The following is a 22314-nucleotide window of genomic DNA, read 5'->3' as shown; positions in this document are numbered from 1 at the left end:
GCACTGAAGGGATTTCTGTGGATGTACTGGGGCAAAATAGACACTGCAGACCCCGAGTCCACAACTGACTGTTGTTCAGTGGTACATGATGCAACAACACTGCCGCTTTGTGAAACGTAGTGGTGGTATCATGATTTAGGCTTGTTTTGCTGCTGCTTGGCCATGACAGCCTACCACAATCTAGATTAAACAAGACTTTTTCCAGTGGATTATACCAATGGAATCTAAAAGGAAACGTCATGACAGCTGTCTGTGAACTGAAACTCTAGAATAAAGTGGGTAGTGCAGCAAAGGAATTATCCTAAGCACCAAAGAGTGGTTAACGAACAATATAGTTAATGCTGTGAAATGGACAGGTCAAAGTTCTGAACTTTAATCCAATAGAAATGTTGTGGAAGGACCTGAAGCAAGCAGTTCATGTAAGAAACCTATCAACATCCCCAAATAGAAGTTGTTCTCTACAGAGGAATGGACTAAAATCCTACCATGCGGATGTGCAGTGCTGATCAACATTTACCTGAAACATTTAGCTTCAGTTGTTTCAGGACAAAGTGGTTACAGGAGGTTAAAGTTTACATATTTAAGATTAACAAACCATTTCTATATATGTAATGTAAGAGAATGAGGAAACAGATTGGATTTTTAAAGGTGTTTCAGACAGCAGCAAAACTAAATCCAGCTGACCTTGAACAACCTCCCTTTTACTGTGTGAACTCAACACAAGCTAAATAAATAAAAACATCTCAATGCATGAGGTTAATTTTGGTGCGATATCTTCAGGCTGGTGTGGGAACTGCTGCAGCAGGTGACACACCTCCATCACATTTAACAAGGTCGTGGTTGGGACATGTGACTTGACACACGAAGCCATAAAAGCTTGTGTTTAGGTTCTGACAGGTTCACACTTTTGGTCACGATGAGAGGCCTGCTCGCATTCGCCGCGCTACTTGTGGCTGTTATTGCAAAGGAGTCGTTCGAAGGGTAAGTGAGCCAACCAGAACCTCTCACAGCTGGGTAGGATGTAAGTGATCTGTTTATATGGCACTGAGCAAAAGTTTGGGGCACTACAAGTAAAGCAATGAAGTCATGCTAGCGGGGTGCAAACTTTGACTTGTCAAACAGCATCACTTTTCTCAAGTACATTTGTCAAACGGTCATGAATAGCTGAGACAGTTGGGTGAAGGTACCACACTTTCACCAAACTGTCTCGGGTTCCTGTCCTACATGCTGGAACAATGGACTTTTAGTGCCACAGAATCTGACAAACTACCCTGGTCCATGCGCAGTTCAAGTCCACAAAGTGCTTCAAATCAAGTAAAAGAGTTTTAAAATCTACAGAAAACTGACAGATGATAAATGTAAGGACTTCCCTCTGTACATTTGTAAATTGCACTCAGGGAGCAGAACTCGGACTCGGTTATCCCTAATTTATTACCTTTTCTCACATCCAGAGAGAGGAATGGTCACTTTTTAAATACACAAAGCAGATGTAACAACATACCCCTATTTCAGAAGTGTTTAGTTTGCTGACTCAGGGTGCATCACAGAGAATTTCAAGCCTTGAAACAATAACAGAAAAACAACAACAAAAATAACAACAAGAACAGATTCAGTCTGGCTGAGCTGTACAAAATTTTGTCACTTCAAGATACTGAGAGAGCAACAATTAGTCCTTTGTCATGAGCAGACACAGCTATGGAAGTATTTTATCGACCAAAGTCTTCAGAGAGCGGTGAACCAAATACCCAGCACTTGTCCATCTGCAGATCAACATTTGAGTGTTAGATTTGTAAAAACAGAATCAGATTTATGCATTTGAAACTGAACATGCACACACCAATCTCTGAATCTTCCACTCCAATTATTTTAGTTTTGTCAAATTATGCACCATGAAGATTGGAAGAGACTGTTTGCCATCAGCGAACTGCAACTGTACACACATTCAGATGTCAATGTTGTGTGTGTGTGTTTTTTTTTAGAGAGATGCCATTTATCTATAACAAAAAGGAAAGTACTTTCTTCTAAGACAGCTTTTTATGTCTCTGGCTGTGTGTTTGGGCTTGTTTTCATGTGTCAGAATGACTGCAGGATCAATAAGATGCCTTGTCATGCTGCTGCATGATGGAACAAACCTGAACAGCTACAGTGCCTCAGATTTTTGCACAATATGTGTGCATACACTACTGTTGAAAAACTTGGGGTCACTCAGGAAATTTCACATTTTCCATGAAAACTTACACTTTTATTCATGTGTTAACATAATTGCACAAGGGTTTTTCTAATCATCAGTTAGCCTTTCAACACCATTAGCTAACACAATGTAGCATTAGAACACAGGAGTGATGGTTGCTGGAAATATTCCTCTATATCCCATGTAGATTTTCCATTGAAAATCAACCGTTTCTGGATAGAATAATCATTTACCACATTAATAATGTCCAGACTGCATTTCTGTTGAATTTAGTGTTACCTTCATTGAAAAAAATGCTTTTCTTTCCAAAATAAGGACATTGCTAAGTGAGCTCAAACTTTTGACTAATAGTGTATATTAATCTCTTGTTGCTGATGGTTCCATTTGATGCCAATAAAAGTTGGTTTAGATGATTAAATGATAACTTCATTTTCACAATAAATGCACCTTATAGTTTTCTGTGGAAGGTTACCTGGTGAACACAGGAGAGTTGTGTTGAGTAACAAGTAATAAAATATCATGGTTCTCTTTTGCAGACATCAAGTTCTTCGAATCATTCCAAAGGATGACATCCAGCTGTCTCTCATCAAGGAGCTGGAGGACATGATCCACTTTGAGGTCATTTATCCCCACTAACCAAATTCTCCAAAAAACAAACAAAAAAACAACAACAACAATGATTCAAAAGTGTGACACTCATTAATGTATGATATTGCTGCTCTTCTGAAAGTCAGAAACCTGTTCTGTTCACTCTGTGCATGACATCTATGTGTTCTTTCAGATAGACTTCTGGAAAGAGGTGACAGGTGTGAACACTCCTGTGGACGTCAGAGTTCCCTTCCACAGCTTGCAGTCTGTCAAGATTTACCTGGAGACACAGGGCATTGAGTACTCCATCATGATTGAAGACCTGCAGGTACAGTATGAGACCTGGTGACATCCCTGAATCTTATTAAAAAGAAAGAAAACTCGTTGATGTGAAACTCAGATATTTATGACATCACTGTCCTGCAGGTGATGCTGGATGAGGAGCAGAAGGAGATGATGTCTGTTGCTCGTGCCCCTGAGCCCAGAAACACTGACAGCTTCGACTACACCCAATACCACACCATCAGTGAGGTAGGTGCACACAGCTGCTCCGACTGCTGGAATCCAGTAAAGTGATTATTACGACAGCTGTTGTGAAAGAGCTGAGTTTTAAAGTCTGATCATAGTTACAATTATGGTGACACACAACATATTGGAACTGACAACTGACAAATGTCACAGCACATTAAATTAGAAAACTTTGCCAGTTTAAATTTAGATTCCCAACCGCTCATTGTCGTTTAAATACACTGCAAAAGAAAACTCAAATTAGGATGACATTGCGAAGACAGATGGAAAGAGAAATACAAAAATAAGTCTTTCAGGAAGTGCTGCAGGTGCTTGTGCATTCAGAACATTATTGTGTGTTTGGTTCAGATCTACAGTTTCCAGGACATGCTGGTGGCTGAGAATCCCAAATTGGTCAGCAAGATTGTGATCGGTCAGAGCTACGAGAACCGTCCCCTGAATGTGCTCAAGGTAAAAATAGTCCAAAACATGAGGATTTTAATTATAAAATGAACTAAAAGTTGTGAAAAAGAATCGAATGGCCCTAACTGTAAAGAATGCATTTTCCAAAGCATGAATCTCATCCCACATAATAGTCACATGTTATGTACAATCCCCTTTTGTAGTTCTGAAAATAACCAGAGAGCACATACTGGAAGTTATAATTTGAGTATCTTTTAGTTTTTGCTCCTTTCCTTTGCTGTGTTGTAGTTCAGCACTGGTGGAACCAACCGTCCCGCCATCTGGATCGACACTGGAATCCACGCCAGAGAGTGGATCACTCAGGCCAGCGGCACCTGGTTTGCCAAGAAGGTCCTTTGACAATAATGTGTTACATCTGCCTTCGATGTCTCTGCACTACCTGGCTGTCCTGACTGTTGTGTCCTTTGCATTTGTGTATGTAGCTTGTGACTGATTATGGAACCGATCCTGCTCTCACTGCCATCCTCAACAATATGGACATCTTCCTGGAGATTTCGGTCAACCCTGATGGATTCTACTACACCCACAACAATGTGAGTCTCTCGCACGTTTTATTACATGAGTGGAATTACTTCTTAAAAATCTAAAAAAAAAACATTACGGTTTCTTCAGAGCTTGTCAATCTAATTTCTACTAAGTTTCCAAAGTAAAACCCATTATATCTCGCATGCTTCTATGTTGAAGGAAAGTGAAATTCCAAATTAGAAGTAGAAATCTACCCACTGGATATTTAGACTGCAGTATGCAGGCCTATTTTGTCTGTGAGTCAAATAAGACATGAACAAAATCAAGACTCATAAATATAATGGGAAGTATGAAAGTAAATCCTGAATGTCAATTGATGTTTTCAGGACCGTATGTGGCGCAAGACCAGAAAGCCCAACTCTGGTTCGAGCTGTGTCGGAGTCGACCCCAACAGGAACTGGGATGCTGGTTTTGGACGTAATGTCAACCCACTAATGCACCACATGCCATTCACTAAAGAACTCTTCAGCTGCTCGAATAATAAGTCGGTTATTCTGTTTTTGGGGGTTCTCCTTAGGGTTCTGTCACTGAGGATTGAGGACAGGACTGTTATCTACTTAACCGACCTTTAAAGTTACTGCGTGTAGATTTGAACCATCTGCCATTACTGTCAGTCACAATGCTATTGTTGATGCAATCATCAGAGGGCACCAACCCGACACATTAAGTTCTGAACAGTGGCTTTTCAGGTCCTGAGGAATAGCAGAAGTAAATAATAATAATAATAATAATAATAATAATGCATTTTATTTGTAAGCACCTTTCTTGTCACCCAAGGTCACCTTTCAAGAAAAACAAATACAAAAGAGCAGATAAAAACCCAAAATAAAGATAAAAAACACATAAAGACCTAAAAATATACATAAAGAAAGAGGCAAATGCAGAGAATAAATAACCCTGAACAGGTGACTTTTGAGTCTGAGTTTGAAAAGAAGCAGAGAGTCAATATTTCAAATGTCTAGTTGGAGTGAGTTCCAGACTTCGGGAGCAGAGCAGCTGAAAGCCCTTGCTTACTCTTTCTAGAGGCATTAATTTGTGTTTCTCATACTCATTTGCAGTGCCAGGTGCCAGCGGCAACCCCTGCTCAGAGACCTACCATGGACCCAAAGCTGAGTCTGAGTCTGAGGTCAAGGCCATTGTGGACTTTGTGAAGTCTCACGGCAATATTAAGGCCTTCATCTCCATCCATTCCTACTCCCAGATGCTCATGTACCCCTTCGGCTACACCACCACTCCTGCCAAGGACAAGGCTGAGCTGGTATTTTAAAAAACATGCTCAGATTTATTTTTTCCTTCATTTAGAGTATTGGCAGCTGTTTATTGAAAGTACCTTGATGATCTCTTTCTGCAGCACAGTCTGGCTGAAAAGGCCATCACTGACCTGGCCTCCCTGTATGGTACTAGCTACACATATGGCAGCATCATTGACACCATCTGTAAGTTTCAGCAACACTACTGACAATACAGACTGTTTGACTTTATTCTGATAACCAAAGAATATTATCTCACCTTCTCTCACTCTTACTTTCTTTTCTGTAATCGTGAAGGTTGCAGTTGTACTAAAATTATTCAAATAGGTAACTACAGAATACTGATCTCATTTCAAGCTTCAAACTTTAAAGCAGAATGGTTGTTACAATTTGGCACATTTGTCAAACCAGAGCAGTTCGCAGAGCCAAGATTTTTAGGATAAATTTGTAGCTCATGAGTGAATTGTCACTTTCAGGTTTAAAATGATGAGTAGATTTGATTAAATGTTGACTGGATTCTTACCTTTCTCTCCATCTGAAGTTATTCAGAAAGATTCTTGAATTCGTCACATGTACATCCAAGCAATTAAATGTGTTCAATCAAAACAAGATAGATCTGTCATTCAAACACGTACGATACATTTTTATACATACAGCACATGGATCATAGGGGTGAACACAATTAATGGTAACAAATAACATCTCAATATTGACCTCATTTGTAAACCAACAATTTAAAGTTAATACAGGAAGCAGATTTGAGTTAATTCACAGTGAGTTACCAGAACAAAAAAGTATAAGTTAGATAAAGTCAAAGCATGCATTTCTAAAAGTAAACTTGGCTGCTTCAAATTCTTCATTGTACAGTGTTTTGGCTGCTGCTCAACCACTCAGTTTTGTACTTAGAATGTGAAAGTTTCATAGATACCTGTTTTCATTGTAGATCAAGTCAGTGGTGGCACTGTTGACTGGACCTACAACCAGGGCATCAAATACTCCTTCACGTTCGAGCTGAGGGACACTGGTCGCTATGGCTTCATCCTGCCCGCCAATCAGATCGTCCCCACTGCCCAGGAGACCTGGCTGGCTCTGATGGCCATCATGGATCACACCAACAAGAACCCATACTAGTGTGTGTATGTGTGTGGGTGTGAAAGTGGAAATCCCCGTTCAGGCCACACTGGTGACAAATTTCAGATTTGAAGTGTCATCTTTGTCTCTCAAACCATCTTCACCATCAGTGACCCTTCAAGCATATTGAAAACCACAAACAAACGAATTAATACACACGCTGAAAAGTGGCATTTCTGTGTGATGTGATTCACAACATCTTTTATGCACAAGAAGTTGTCTCAGGCATTTTACACCTCTCACATCAGATCACAGCACTGCCCTAATGGTAACAAAAAGGAAGATGAAACAGTCTTTGATATGAGAAAACTTTGTGTCAAGTAGTGCGATTCCATTCACAAAGAGCCTGTCATGGACCCAGCAGTCTTCGCACAAAAACAGGTTTCGTTCCAAAAAAAAAAAAGAAAAAAAGATGGATTTAGTTTTCCAAAAAAATAGTAGCTTTTCTAAACAAATCATTGAAGATATTGAAACCAAAGTTATAGGGCCCTTAAAAGATGTCAACAAAATATCACTCTACTGAAAATAAGGCTTCCAAAAACTTGACACCAACTTAACTGACAGAGCTTCCAGAATGAGACACCAGGGCAACCTGTATAGTGGTTGATCAGACCACATTTAACAGAAAGGATGAAAACTATATACACAATTACTGAAATTAAACAATGAAACCCTGGCACAGCCTTTCATACAACGGTACAAAAATAGCAGAGAACAGGACACAGTGAAGGAATGCAGTCATGAGATTTCAAATGAACACATCATTGGTCAGAGTACTTGAAGAACAGAAAGTCACTCAAACAATATTACATGTAGAAAACAGATGGCCAAAAGAAACATGATTATTCATTCTATTTATTGATAATGACATTTCCTTGAATGATGTTTAAAGAAATAGGTTGACATTTTATGATGTATGTTCAGTCAGTTTAATGAGGAGATTCGCAGATGGTTTACAAACAGTAAACATTTAAATGAACCAATATCTCAGCAAAGATGAGAAAATACTGAAAAGACAATTTTGTATCAGAACTCTCCTCCCTCTTTCCCTCCCTGATTCATCATGTGACAAGTCCCCAGGTTTATCTGCTGTTTCAAAGTAGTTTAGACTCCAGCAGCAACAACAGTAACAGGCTGCTGATAGTCCCATACTTTATTATTGTCAATGAAAAATCTCATAAACACCACCATTCAAAAGTTTGGGGTCACATAAAAATGTCCTTATTTTGGAAAGAAAAGCACTTTTTCAATGAAGATAACATTACATTAATCAGAAATACAATGTAGACATTATGAATGTGGTAAATGTCTATTCTAGCCGGAAACAACTGATTTTTAATGGAATATCTACATAGGAGTACAGAGGAACATTTCCAGCAACCTCCACTCCTGTGTTCTAATGCTACACTGTGTTAGCTAATGGTGTTGAAAGGCTAATTGATGATTAGAAAACCTTTGTAGAATTATGTTAACACATGAATAAAACTAGAAGATTCATGGAAAACAAGAAATTGTCTGGGTGACCCCAAACTTTTGAATAGTAGTGTATCTTCATTTAAAGCTCCTGTCCGGAGTTTCCGTTTGTTTTCAATTTATGTATCATTGTTTAACAAAGCTTAAATGTGTTAGTCTAGTTCGATACTATAATATAATGTTAGTATGACGCGATATGAAAATTTATTCATGAGCTCCACCTTCCTCTCATAGACTCCCATGTTATTCCAAAAAGCGCCGGTCGCTGCCGACCAATCAAGTTCGAGCTTCAGCTTTGTCATGCTGTCAATCAACAGTTACGCGCACAGCAAGCAAGCCCATGCAGAGGTGGGCGAGCTCCGCACTTCGCAACCGCGCGCACATTTGTTTTGCTTGTGGAGGAGAGAGCATCAGGGATCAGCAACTTCCAGAAAAGTTACCAATCCCACGGCTTGTCAGGCCAAGAGACTGCAGGACGTTTTTTGGCTCGGGGTGCTCGCGTCGCTCCCCGACCACGGCCTCCATAGCCCGCCTGACGGCTTCGTTTAGATGCCCGACCTCTGGAGGAAGATGTTGGGGCGTCTGGGACATACTCTTTGTCAGAGGAGTCATGCAATTCTGAACTCTAGATAGAAATAAATAAACAATGTAACACATATACACGCGTAAATGCACTAAGTTTGATAAACAACGTCATCGAGAGGGATACACGAGTGTAATCACATATTGAAACTTTACTCGTTCGTCCTAGCAGATTCATGTTATTTTGGTATTAGGACAAGTTAGACTCAATACAGTATTCTAACGTAATTCCTTTATTATTTACTAAATGTACTAAATGTAGAGGAGTGGAAAACAGCAAAACAGGCAAGATGCTGCAGCACTCCGGGCACTCCTCTCATGTACTGCACGCGTGCACAAATAAAGGGGCGAAATCAGAGGGAGGGAGGGTGGGACCAACAGTGTTTTGGGAGACGTTGCAATTCAAACTCCGGACACGAGCTTTAACTTAGGTGGAAACAGAAAGTTCAGGGACTTAACTTAATGAAAGTAAACCAATTAGCAACAGCATGAAAGCCACTGCTGACATTGATCACTTTGGTATAATGGAATGTTCCGCTGGCATTAATGTGAATGCTGCTTTACGTACCATCCATCTATACATTGTTCCAGACCAAACACGAAGCACTCTTCAACAGCAGTGGCCTCACACTGCAGAAACTGTTAAAGAATGGACCAAAGAAGAGAACAATTAGCCCAAGGTGTTGACCATCCTTTGGTATCGTCACATCACAATTCAGTGTATAATCATGTAACACTCTGAAGAACTAAAACAGGGCTTTTACTTTAACACTTTAACTACATTTTGCAATTAATAATGTACTTCTTACTTGCAGTAGCATATTTTTACATTGCTAAATTAGTATTTTTACTGCAGTAATGGATCTGACTCTTCTAAAGTGAATACTGTTATGTAGGTTGTAAAATGAAAACGACTGTAGTAGACAGAACACTTTACTTCACTCTTAGCAGTGTAAGTATTGAGGACACCGATGTAATGTTGCAACAGGTAGTCGCCATCTTAGAATTCTCTTCTACTTTCTTTTTGCAGCATCTTAGTAAGCATCATAAAATACATACACATCGATTCACACATACACAACACACGTTCACTGTCGAAAGGTTTCTCTTTTTAAATATAAACCTCGAAACACTCCCTGGTTTTCACCCCGTTTATATTTCCACAATGGCAAAGTTGCAGAAGCACTACCATTCACTCCCATGTCACATAGTACTTGTGTCCCCCACAAAGTAGCACAAGCACCTTTCTGCCCCCCAGTCCCTCTATACACACCATATGTATGTAGATTTCACACACACACGCACGCACGCACACACGCACGCACGCTATGGCGTCAGAATCGTGTCAAAAAGCGTGCGCAGCTATCAACTGAACATGTCACACGCGCGCGTACTTTGACGCCTGTGCGCCTGACGCGTAATCCAGTTTCCCCATTGACTTATAATGGCCTCCCGTTCATGCGTGCGTTCACGTATGATCATTGCTGCGCACCGGCAATCACACTACGCGGAGCGGTCACGCGTAAAATTCATGCTTTTGTTTTACAAACGCACGCATTAACGCTCACATGAAGATAATAGAACATTTCGGTCACACGCTCACACGTACGCGGAAATGACGTGCGCGAACTCTGTCACGCGTAACAAGAAGCTGCGTGCGTATGAAGCAGCGTGTACACGCCTGTCTGTCACTGTTTGACAAATACTTTTACGCGCTCACACACGCATGCGGTCGCAATTTCTGATTGTACACAATAGTTGTTGATCTGCACCGTGCGCAGCATAACGCGTAACATGAGCGTGTCGTGTAGTTGTTTGGTTCCAGCTGATGGCACTGTTGTTCCAAAACACGGGGATAAACTTACCCAGTTTTTATTATTATTTACATTAGGTTCTCGGGCTTCACAGCCCCGAGCCACTAGGCTGCAGTTCTTCTGACGTTTATTATTATTCCATAATTCATTTAGCTTAGCTACTTAGCCTCAAATACGTTTGCATCCATTACATAGCGGTTAAACTTCTTTTCCTTTCGGCTTTTCCCTTCAGGGGTCGCCACAGCGAATCAATTGCCTCCATCTAACCCTGTCTGCTGCATCCTCTTCTCTCACACCAACTACCTTCATGTCCTCTTTAACCACACCCATAAACCTCCTCTTTGGTTTTCCTCTAGGCCTCCTGCCTGGCAGTGGGAAACTCAGCATCCTTCTACCAATATATTCACTCTCTCTCCTCTGGACATGTCTGAACCATCTCAGTCTGGCCTCTCTGACTTTATCTCCAAAGCCTCTAACATATGCTGTCCCTCTGATGTACTCATTCCTGATCCTATCCATCCTGGTCACTCCCAAAGAGAACCTCAGCATCTTCAGTTCTGCTACCTCCAGCTCTGCCTCCTGTCTTTTCCTCAGGGACACTGTCTCCAGACCAAACAACATGGCTGGTCTCACCACAGTTTTGTAAACCTTTCCTTTCATTTTAGCTGAAACTCTTCTATCACACATCACACCTGACACTTTTCTCCAGCCGTTCCAGCCTGCACGTACACGCTTCTTCACCTCTTTTCCACACTCTCCATTGCTCTGGACTGTTGACCCGAAGTACTTAAAATCCTCCACCTTCTTGATCTCTTCTCCCTGTAACCTCACTCTTCCACTTGGGTCCCTCTCATTCACACACAGATACTCCGTCTTGCTGCGGCTAACCTACATAGCGGTTAAACAAATGCAATAAATTGATGATAGTATCTATATTTACCTTTATAGATGATCTTAATTACGAGACAGAGGTCAGCTGTTGTCTGGGAACATCCATGACCATGCTACTGGTGGGACACAACTGTACCGGATTTCAGCTGAAGGCTGCTGTTCTGTGCAAACTGTCATGAGACATTTTTATTGTGATATACCCTTCACTGCTGTTAGCTTTTGTTTTAATAAATTGTTTGAGATGAGGAAATCGCTATTGCATGTTCCTACTTAAATGCCCTACTTTCATGATTTAATATCACCATCGCATTAATTTTTACAATTTCCATAAATGTCACCTGAAAGTTGAGTAACTTTTTGTGAGTAGTGTATGTAGACATGTAATGTAAGCACGCTTCAATAATACATCTGCTGCAGTAGTGCAGTTTATCTAGCTTGGTGTGACATATGTTGTAAGAAACAACATACTGGTATGTTGCTGATATGTTTCAGATAGAAATCTGCTTGAAAAGCACAACTGATTATCTGTCAAAATGTGTGTACATAGAAGTGTGCACTTAACACTGAATAAAATCTCTGTAGATTATAGACAAAACACGCATCTTTCATCACAAATATATTTGTATTCACCCAAAGTGCAAGAGTAAAATACCAGTGTACTTAAATAGCTAAGAAGGAAAAGAATTTATAAAAAATATGATTACTTTTTCTAAAAAAGGCAGGAATAGTGGACAATGCAGTTTATTTCTGTGACAGTCACTCCAGCACCGACACCACGTGTCCCATCAGTCCAGCAAAGGTGTTTGAATTTTCATCCGTCCTCTGGATGTTCTGGAGCAGGGCAGTGGTCAGGTCTCGGTGTCTTCAGATCTGTTCCAAGAACCGTTCCTCTGACGTCTCCAGATACTGCAGCAGATCCACAGTTGCATCCTGCTTCCTTTATCCTGCATAAAAGCACCCAAGCAGCATTAGTTGTCAGTAATTATTTTCTATATTCATGAACACAGTTAACTTATTACCTCCGCCAGGAGGTTATGTAATCATCGGAGTTTGTTTGTCTGTTTGTCTGTTAACAGCATAACTCAAAAAGTTATGGACGGATTTTGGCGGCCATCTCTCAATTGTACAGAGTCCTTCAAAAAAATCCTGGATCCAGACGGTGATCCAGGTCACCTCCAAAATTTAACTGATTGTTACTTTTGCTCTTCCGGACATTCTGTAAAAATTTGGTGAAAATCTGTCCATAACTTTTTGAGTTATGCTGTTAACAAACAGACAGACAGACAGACAGACAGATGGCCTGGCGGAAGTCTGCGCTCTCTGCATGCTTTTCTAGTTATTTCTGTTGTAGAAGTGTGTATGTGTGTGTGCGTGGCTGTGTGACTGTCTGCGTGTGTATTGATAGGGAGTATGATGGGAGCTGAGTTGGGAGGGATGTGGGGCATTGTCTTTTTATTGTTTGTTTTTCACTTGTTAAGCACTTAGTGCTACTTTATGTAAGAAAAGTGATATAGAAATAAACTTTGATTGATTGATTGATTAAAAATAAATGTTGTACGTTGTGATTTTAGGATGGGCCAAAAGATAACATATTGATCATGTTGATGTCTGCATGGTCTAAACAAATCTTACTTGATTTTTTTTATTGTAAATGTATGGTGTTTATTAATTAAATCAAAATCTTACTTGATTTGGTCTGTAGCGAGGAGGACAGCATGAAGGAGCTGCAGGATGGAACCAGTAAGCTGCAGAGTAGTGATCCTGGTAACTGGACCTCATCATCCTAGGCCGACAACTAAATAAAATATACAAGAAATGTTGTTGATAGCATCTGTAATTTAAAACCATTTTCTCCATTAATTATTAATTTGTCCGTATGATGTTAGAAAACGTTACAAAAAATGCCTGTAATAATTTCCAGCAGTGCTAAATGCCTTGATATATTTGAGCAACAACTAAAAACCATCAAAGAAATCTGTGTATAAGTAATGAATGCATTGAATTTCCACAGCTGCAAAGCTGGAAAATCACAGAACAATCAGCATTTTACCTTGAAATTATAAAAATAGCTGCACATTACCAGTATTCATTGTGTTAATTTGATCTTTTGAATAAGTTTTAGACTTGTATTAATAATGTTAAACAGTTTATTGGTTCTTCAAGGGAAATTTCAATGATTATCATATAGTTCAGCAATATGATTAATGGGCCATTGTGTAACAACGTGGGAGGTTCTGAATACAGGTCTGGTCATGAAATATTGCTGCTGTTTCTCAGGTTTTATAAGACGGTTTTCATAGCTTGCTAGCTTAGCAGTGGCTAACCGGTTAGCAAATAGTCGACCTCTGATCCTGTGTCCGGACCACGTTAGCTGGTGTAGCGTTCATAATATTGATGTGGATCTGTTGTAGCTGGCGTATTCATAGTCGGCTAACAGCAGGGTGTTTAAGAAATAAAACTTACCTATCAGGATCGGTACTGCGGCCTGCATCAACTCCTGCTCAGCTGTTGCGTTCAGGGACCCGGTTGGAATCACGGAATGCAGCTGGAAAAAATTGGGGCTCTTTTTGGCCAAAAACTGCTGCATCCCGGCTGCCTTTTCTGGTTCTTGTAGTCATTTCTGAACTTTTCAGTTGTTGAGGAGTTAGTCAGGCTCCGTTCGTACAGCTGTAGCCATCTCCCTCTGGATTGTTTCGAACACTGGTGTGGTCCAAGAGGCTCCCTCTAACTTCCACTGAATTTCATATGAAGACCACAGTTCCAGGAAGCTTTGGGTCTCCTCCTCAGACCGTTGCTGCTTGGATTTTGCTTCTATATTTAACGGTTTTTAAAACACAAACACTGAACATTACTGCTGCTCGCTCGGCTGTTTAAAAACGGCGCTTCTGTGTTTCCCCTGTTGACGGTCGGACTGTAACCCCAGCCCCTGACGTACTGGGCTCTCACCTCGGGCCACCTCTGGCCCAGCAACGAGTTGGGGCCGGTGCGAGTCCCAGTTTTTGGAGCCCGGAGGCGGCCCACCGTCTGCCAAAAAACAAAAAACCGGAGCCGAATCGGCCACCGACTCCAACCTCGAACCGGAACTGCCTCGGTCGAAAAGGGGAGACTCTTCTTCGTCTTCTTCTTTTCCGCCAGTATGGCTCACTGCTGCCTCCCCTGGCTGACTAAAATGAAAAGGCCAGCTACACGACACGCTCATGTGAGGCGAACTGGTACGCACGGTGCAGAAACGTTCTATTGTGTATGGCGACTGCACGCGTGTGTGAACGCGTAATAGTATTTGTCAAACAGTGACAGACAGGCGTGTACGCGCTGCTTCATACGCACGCAGCTTCTTGTTACGCGTGAAATACAATCTGCACACGACAACGCACGCACGCACGCACGCACGCACGCACGCACGCACGCACGCACGCACGCGTAAGAAAATAATCATGCGTGTACAGACACGTTGCTGCGAGTTGCTTTGATTGTTTTGACACGATTCTGACGACATACGCACGCACGCACGCACGCACGCACGCACGCACGCACGCACGCACGCACGCACGCACGCACGCACACACACACACACACACACACTTTTAAAAAACATTTATTTCAAGTACAAAGCAATGTGAGACAAGCAGACCTGAGGCTTTTTCAGGTTTTCTTCCACTTAGATGCAGTTCTGACAGAGAGCCAGCAGATGTCACTCTTCTGGTTGTGTCAAATACTTTGAAGCAGCATGCCATTCTTGAAGTAGTTAGTGTCAAAGTGGTTCACTGCTTCATGAAGTTTCAATTTCCCCATCACTAATAACAGAGCCAAATGAGTACTCCCGAAGGCTGTGTACCACACACACACACAGGGAAGAGGGAGCATGTCAGAAGCAGGTTAGCCACCGTAGCTTCCCGCAGCAACTCAGCGCTGTTACTGAACACTTCAGTGTGATACCTGAAATGTTTGAAGTCGACAGCCGACGAAGCGAAACAACCGGAAGCGAGACGATCGGAGGGGAAGTGTCCTCAGTCTTCAAGAGACAGAGCGAAGAGAGATACCATCCAGTTTTTATACTAGGTCAGTGAGTCACAATTGGCTGACAACCCTCAGTGATTTAAGGGTGGGACTCTCTTGCTACAGTCTGAAGACGGTTCAAGTTATCCTTAACTGAAAGTCCATTTTTTATCCTGTAGTATGGAGTCAGTGTTTCACTTACTGATCTTATAGAAGAAGGCCAGCCATTTACTATTTGTGAATGAAGGACGATTAGCTCAGGACAGGATGAGCAGGCACCGGCAAAGTCAGCCACTGGGAAAGTGCTCAGGGTAGCAGAAATCTGTGCCACCAATTCAGGTTCAGCATCTTGAGGAGTCGAAGTGGACAGATAGGGGAAAGGCATGACAGGCAATCCGCTGTGTAGTTTAGAGAACCCAGTCTGTAGATTACATCATAATGAAAGCAGAGCAGGCGTGCAGACCATTGGGTCTGATCTCATTCCAGTCCAACCTGGTCCTTTTGTGCTGAGCAGAGTTGTTAATGCTTGATGCCAATACTCAGAGTAAAGCGATGTCCACGCTAGTATGTTCTACATTTTTCTGTAGCGCACATACAAGCGAGTGCTTCTTTTTCAACTGTAGAATATTTTCTGTTTCTGTTAATGTGTAGAAGGCAAAAGCAACTGTTCCACCGGGCTGTATTTGCATCTTTACTTGCATCTGTGGATATCACAGGATATACAGAAGGGTGTTATGGTGAGTGGAGTGGCTCAGGTACAGGGAAGAGATTACAGACTCAGGTAAAGTTTTAGAATGTTTTTTTATAACACATAAAAAGGGACAACTACAGTTGTCAAAATCTAGGAAACAGAAACGGAAGTCTAACTAACTCTAATCTACAAGACAGAATGAGCCACTCTTGCTGGCTGGCAGAAAAACAAAAACTACTGAAACTACGAAAACCCATGTTTGGTAACATCAAGGCAGGAATCCAAAATAATATAATAGAACTAAAACTAAACAGAATTAATATCAGTAATCCAAGTCAACTAACCCCAGAACAAAATACTATTTATAAACTACGAAGTTTTAGCAGAAAATATTACTGGATACGAACTAACGAACAACTGTAAATACTAACATAGGTAAGCGGTAGTCTGGTAGTGTTCAGGAACAAAGACTTAACTGATTGCTACAGATGAACGGAGTTTAGAATGAGGAGGGAAACCAGGCCCGTCCAGGTAAGTGAATCCTCTTCTTAAGTGTAAAAGCCAGCGGTGGAGCAGCTGGAGTGGAGGTGTGGGCTGTTGGAGACTTGGATTTCCACGAGGTTTCTGTCCACGTGGGTGGTATGGCATCTCAGCTGGTGAGGTTTGGCTGACAGCAGGTGTTTTCTCCAGGAAGTCCAAGGCAGTATTGCCAGATCTCGCGACAGAAACAAGCAACCAGCTCTTTGGAAACAAGCCCAAAACAAGCCCAATAGCTGAACCGCCACATCATGTAAATGCAGGCTTCTTGATAAGAGTATAAATATATACATTTATTTGTTGTGCAACAAATTGACAGTAAACAGTCCACTTAATAACTTTAAATAACTTAAATGTTTAAACCGGGATTAAAATAAGACATATGCATATAAACCACAGTAAATTGACTGTAAACAGTCAACATAAAAACTTAAATAACTTAAATGTTTAAACTGGGATTAAAATAAGACATATGCATATAAACCACAGTAAATTGACTGTAAACAGTCAACAAAAAAACTTAAATAACTTAATAACTTAAATTTTTAAACTGTGATTAAAATAGAAGACATATGCATTGTGCATAAACTACAGCAAACTGATAGTAAACTTTGAAAAACCTAAGTGTTTTTTTTTTTTTTTTAAACTCTGAGCCATCTCAAACAGGCCAAGTGTAAAACCCAAAACAAATATAAAACTTTCTCCTGTCCTCGTCTTCCTTGCTTCACCATCAGGTCTGTTCCACGACGCTGAAGTTAGCTTCCGATTCGGCACTTAAGGGAAAAGTTAAGGGGAAATGAAATGAACCTGCGGTGCGACAGTTTATCCACAGATTATCTGTTTTTTTCGACACTTCTTGATGTGTAAACATTTTAGACATTTGGGTAAGACATTAACTATGCCTGACAAGAGCTATTGTATTTGTAAAATTTGTATTTTATTTGTGAAAACGTTTAAGGGGATATTTCACCGTTTTTGCTTTATAACCAGTCCTTATTAGACCAGGTCCAGATTGAAAACCACTGTACCTTCACTCCTCAAATCTGTACTCGACTATTCTACAGAGCCTGTAGATTCATAAAAACACAGTCTCTGATTTGTGAAAACTTTATCCTATTTGTGAAAATGCAATAAAGGCACATTTTACGGTTTTTTCAGCATATAGACCACATTAGACCAGGTCTAGGTCGAAAACCGCTACACCTAGACTCTTCAAATCTGGACTAAATTATTCTACAGAGCCTGTAGATTCATAAAAACACAGTCTCTGATTTGTGAAAACTTTATTCTATTTGTGAAAATGCAATAAAGGCACATTTCACAGTTTTTTCAACATATAGCCCACATTAGACCAGGTCCAGGTCGAGAACCGCTACACCTACACCTCCGAGGTGAGGAGGGAAGAGGGAGCCAGCAAGATAATCCACAGGGTGATTGAATCCAAACAGCAATGTGTGCATGACTGAGTTCCACATGCAATGGCCCAGCATTGAGCTGTGGGAAGAGCCAGGCTTTTAAGCTGTGCTGATTGTTGATCACCAGCAGCTGGGCTCCTTCACAGCCGTTGGTAATTAGGAGAGCCAGAGCACAGGAGCGAGGAGGGGGCGTGACAGTTTCTGATTTGGGAAATCTTTATTTTTTAATTCAATTCTTTGTCATTTGTCATTTTGGTACGTCTCTCCATCCGGCAAATGCTCGGACTCCACTGTGAAGGCCGGTGCTGGAATAAGCTAACTTCCTTTTTCAAAATAAGTTAGCATGGTGTTTTATTATGGAGCTCCGAAAGGGACATGCAAAAAATAAAATTAAAAAAACGTTTCATGTGCTCACCTGAAACTTTCAGGTGCGCACGTGAAATGTTTTAGGTGAGCACCTGAAAGTTTTTTTTTATTCTATTTTTTGCATGTGCCTTTAGGGGCTCCGTATTACATACAGGGAGAGAGAGCTTTATATTTAAAAGCCAAGCTCGAAATAGGTCTACTAATTATTGTTTTGTTTTTTTGTTATACTTATTATTATCATTATTATTGTTGTTGTTGGTTTTGTTGTTAATAATTCTGTTGACATTTTTTTGAAAGTCCATGTACCATGTCCATGTATGTTGAAGATTGTCAGTGTTTATTAATGATAGAAATAGGGTGTCACAGGTTCATTATAACATTGTTGACATATATTGTGAGTGTTTTGTGAATGATTGGTCAGATCATTACAAAGACAAAACTTGACATAAAAAGAGTTAACACTCCCAAAAGTTAGAAGGACAAAATTTGCATCCAAAACCAAGGTACCTGTAATCACATATCAAAGGAAGAAGAATGAGAAAACATAAAAAATGCATTCTTATATCATTGTTACATTATCTGTAGAGGCCATTGTTCTGACTAATTGTAGAAATAAGTTGCGCAACCCCATCCCAGATGACAAATAGCATTGAAAAGTGCCTTTATTGCATTTTTAAAAATAGAATAAAATTTTCACAAATCAGAGACTGTTTTTATGAATCTACAGGCTCTGTAGAATAGTCGAGTCCAGATTTGAAGAGTCAAAGTGTAGCGGTTCTCGACCTGGACCTGGTCTAATGTGGTCTATATGCTGAAAAAACAGTAAAATGTGCCTTTATTGTATTTTCACAAATAGAATAAAGTTTTCACAAATCAGAGACTGTGTTTTTATGAATCTACAGGCTCTGTAGAATAATTTAGTCCAGATTTGAAGAGTCTAAGTGTAGCGGTTCTCGACCTGGACCTGGTGTAATGTGGTCTGGATGAGAAAAAAACTGTAAAATGTGCATTTATTGCATTTTCACAAATAGGATAAAGTTTTCACAAATCAGAGACTGTGTTTTTATGAATCTACAGGCTCTGTAGAATAGTCGAGTCCAGATTTGAAGAGTCAAAGTGTAGCGGTTCTCGACCTGGACCTGGTCTAATGTGGTCTATATGCTGAAAAAACAGTAAAATGTGCCTTTATTGTATTTTCACAAATAGAATAAAGTTTTCACAAATCAGAGACTGTGTTTTTATGAATCTACAGGCTCTGTAGAATAATTTAGTCCAGATTTGAAGAGTCTAAGTGTAGCGGTTCTCGACCTGGACCTGGTGTAATGTGGTCTGGATGAGAAAAAAACTGTAAAATGTGCATTTATTGCATTTTCACAAATAGGATAAAGTTTTCACAAATCAGAGACTGTGTTTTTATGAATCTACAGGCTCTGTAGAATAGTCGAGTACAGATTTGAGGAGTGTAGGTAGAGTGGTTTTCAATCTGGACCTGGTCTAATAAGGACTGGTTATAAAGCAAAAACGGTGAAATATCCCCTTAAACGTTTTCACAAATAAAATACAAATAGCTCTTTTTACAAATACAATAGCTCTTGTCAGGCATAGTTAATGTCTTACCCAAATGTCTAAAATGTTTACACATCAAGAAGTGTCGAAAAAAACAGATAATCAGTGGACAAACTGTCGCACCGCAGGTTCATTTCATTTCCCCTTAACTTTTCCCTTAAGTGCCGAATCGGAAGCTAACTTCAGCGTCATTTGGCTAGAAGGTCAGTTTGTTCAAACGAGCATGTGAGGACTTAGCTAACTTCACAATTAGCTGGCCATGCAAAGACATGTAAAAGCAAATTAACATTACCTTTCAATACTGCAACTGTTGTAGGATCCATGCCTGAAAAAGCATTTCGAGTTTCATCCGTGGCGTAGTCAGTTTATAGGATTTACAACAGTCTTCCAAACGGCAGAATTGTGCACAGGCAGCCTGCTGCAACTGACCCGCTGCAGACTACAGTCGTCGGACTCTTTCTGGCGCGTTTCATTTGGAATGTACCATGTCATAAAATGGGGGGGACATACATGTTGTACGAGGGGAGAATGTTTGAACTAATGCAGTCATGATTTGAAATTCATACAGTATATTGAAAAAAATATTACTGCAAGCAGTTAATTCCATAAATTACATTATAAATACGAATAAAAAACATTTTAAAAAATCTTAATTCATAGAACTCCCCTATGCTGCTAGATAATGTGGTCAACAGGCCGTTGTTTTACGTAATTTTCCCATCTCTTTCAGAGACTGCAGAAGAAATTTTACCTTCCTGTAGGACTTAAAAATCATTTTTGAAAACTTGTTGATGGCTCCCATTTCAAATTGTGTCCCTGATTTTCAGAGATACCAAATGCATTGCAGGTTGTTCTGTACAAAGATGAAATAGAGATCTGTAATACACTAAGATCATTTGCATGAGACCCTAGCAAACGTAAATCCAAAATACAGGTCTAATAATTGTAATAAATGGCAATACTTGCATAATTCAGAAATCAATGATCCTTGCATACATAATGATTGGTAATATGCCAGAATGTGTATTAGTCAAAAATGTATGTCTTGTTGATTCCCTGCTTTATTGTTTGTAATATCAACTATTTCAAACTATACACTTTGATAGAAAAGTCATCGCATATCAAGTTCAGGTCCCATACCTTGCAAAGGAGTTAGTGGATGCTGAAAAGCTGGTGGATTATACCTCTCATTACACAATCAGCAGCAAGAGTCATACCTTTGTACAGGTAAAATACCATCTTGGGGATGTAATAGAATTATACAATAGTGAAAAATAACTGGCAGTGCTCCCCAGATGTCACATGCTTTTAAAGCTGCCCTGTAATTTGGAAGCACTTATCTGAATGTACATGAACTATTTCTGTTTGAAATTGTTTGAATGTTACATGTTAAATGTTTAAATATTAACTATCAGTTTACAGTACTGTTCCAACTGTACTAATATTTAAGTACATATTTTTATTGTGGCTGCACAGCGGCGTAATGGTTCATTTATTCATTTCATTTATTTATTTAGAATGGGACAGTGCATATTAATCAACATGAGTCCAAATTAAAGATTTGTCTAAAGACGATCAATAGATGAAAAATCAAGGATGAGAAATATTAATATGCCTTTACCCTTTTCCAGAACAGAACATTGATGTCAGTTCCAAATTTCATTCCATCCATGAAATGATCACAATACATTTCACAAATATGATGAAATACAATATAAGACAAATCTAATTCATTCACAATGGTGCCAAAAGAAAGACATTAACAATCTCATAACAATTTCATAAAAATATAGTAGTTGGTCAGTATTATAACCACACAATGAAAGACATAAGCTCAGTGTTGTTTGTTCACAGCAGTACTATGTGATGTAGTACTGAATCACTGCAGTGTACTCACCTGACTCTGTATCCTCATTGGGATTTATAACATTTTACTCTCGTGAAATTCCTCACAGCTGCAGTTACATGGTGGGAAACTCAAGCACTCTCACAAATGTTTGTGCTTAGCAAAAAATGAACACGACTGTTTGTCACGAAATGATGCTCAGTCAGATAAACTACACTGAGGAATGAGCTGTTCTTCTACAATCAAAGGTATTTTTAATTACTTAATGTTTGGTAGCACAAACACAAATTGAGAGATAAAGAATAAGTTGTTTAATGGACTTTTCTACATTATTTGAAATGAATGTTTGAGTGTTGTGTAGTAAGTTACTACTGTTCTTTAGCTTCTGATAAATTCATTTTTTTTCTAAATAATATAGGACCACAATGAAGAAAAGAGGAAAATCCAACATTTAATTCAAGT

At 39.9% G+C, this 22314-nt stretch overlaps 2 protein-coding genes and 1 long non-coding RNA gene across 3 annotated transcripts in view; 2 read left to right on the top strand and 1 right to left on the bottom strand.

The window, feature by feature from the left end:
- Positions 1-22314, top strand: part of cpa5 (carboxypeptidase A5) — an 84599-nt gene that overhangs the window by 27465 nt on the left and 34820 nt on the right. The window lies entirely within an intron of this gene.
- On the top strand, positions 869-6848 carry LOC127535244 (carboxypeptidase A1-like). Its single transcript, XM_051952649.1, has 11 exons — positions 869-981; positions 2728-2809; positions 2973-3107; positions 3206-3310; positions 3656-3757; positions 3998-4099; positions 4192-4302; positions 4621-4711; positions 5353-5552; positions 5646-5730; positions 6488-6848. The coding sequence occupies exons 1-11, from the start codon at positions 917-919 to the stop codon at positions 6673-6675; spliced, it is 1266 nt and encodes a 421-aa protein (XP_051808609.1). The 5' UTR covers positions 869-916; the 3' UTR covers positions 6676-6848.
- LOC127535246 (uncharacterized) lies at positions 11686-14031 on the bottom strand. The gene is made up of 3 exons (XR_007944069.1): positions 13899-14031; positions 13122-13230; positions 11686-12379 (listed from the first exon to the last, which is right to left on the bottom strand). It is a non-coding gene; the product is annotated as an uncharacterized LOC127535246 (long non-coding RNA).

The sequence above is a fragment of the Acanthochromis polyacanthus genome, chromosome 8 (genome assembly GCF_021347895.1).
Source record: "Acanthochromis polyacanthus isolate Apoly-LR-REF ecotype Palm Island chromosome 8, KAUST_Apoly_ChrSc, whole genome shotgun sequence".
Taxonomy (NCBI): domain Eukaryota; kingdom Metazoa; phylum Chordata; class Actinopteri; family Pomacentridae; genus Acanthochromis; species Acanthochromis polyacanthus.
The sequence above is the reverse complement of the archived record's forward strand: the minus strand, read 5'-3'. Positions and strand labels throughout refer to the sequence as shown.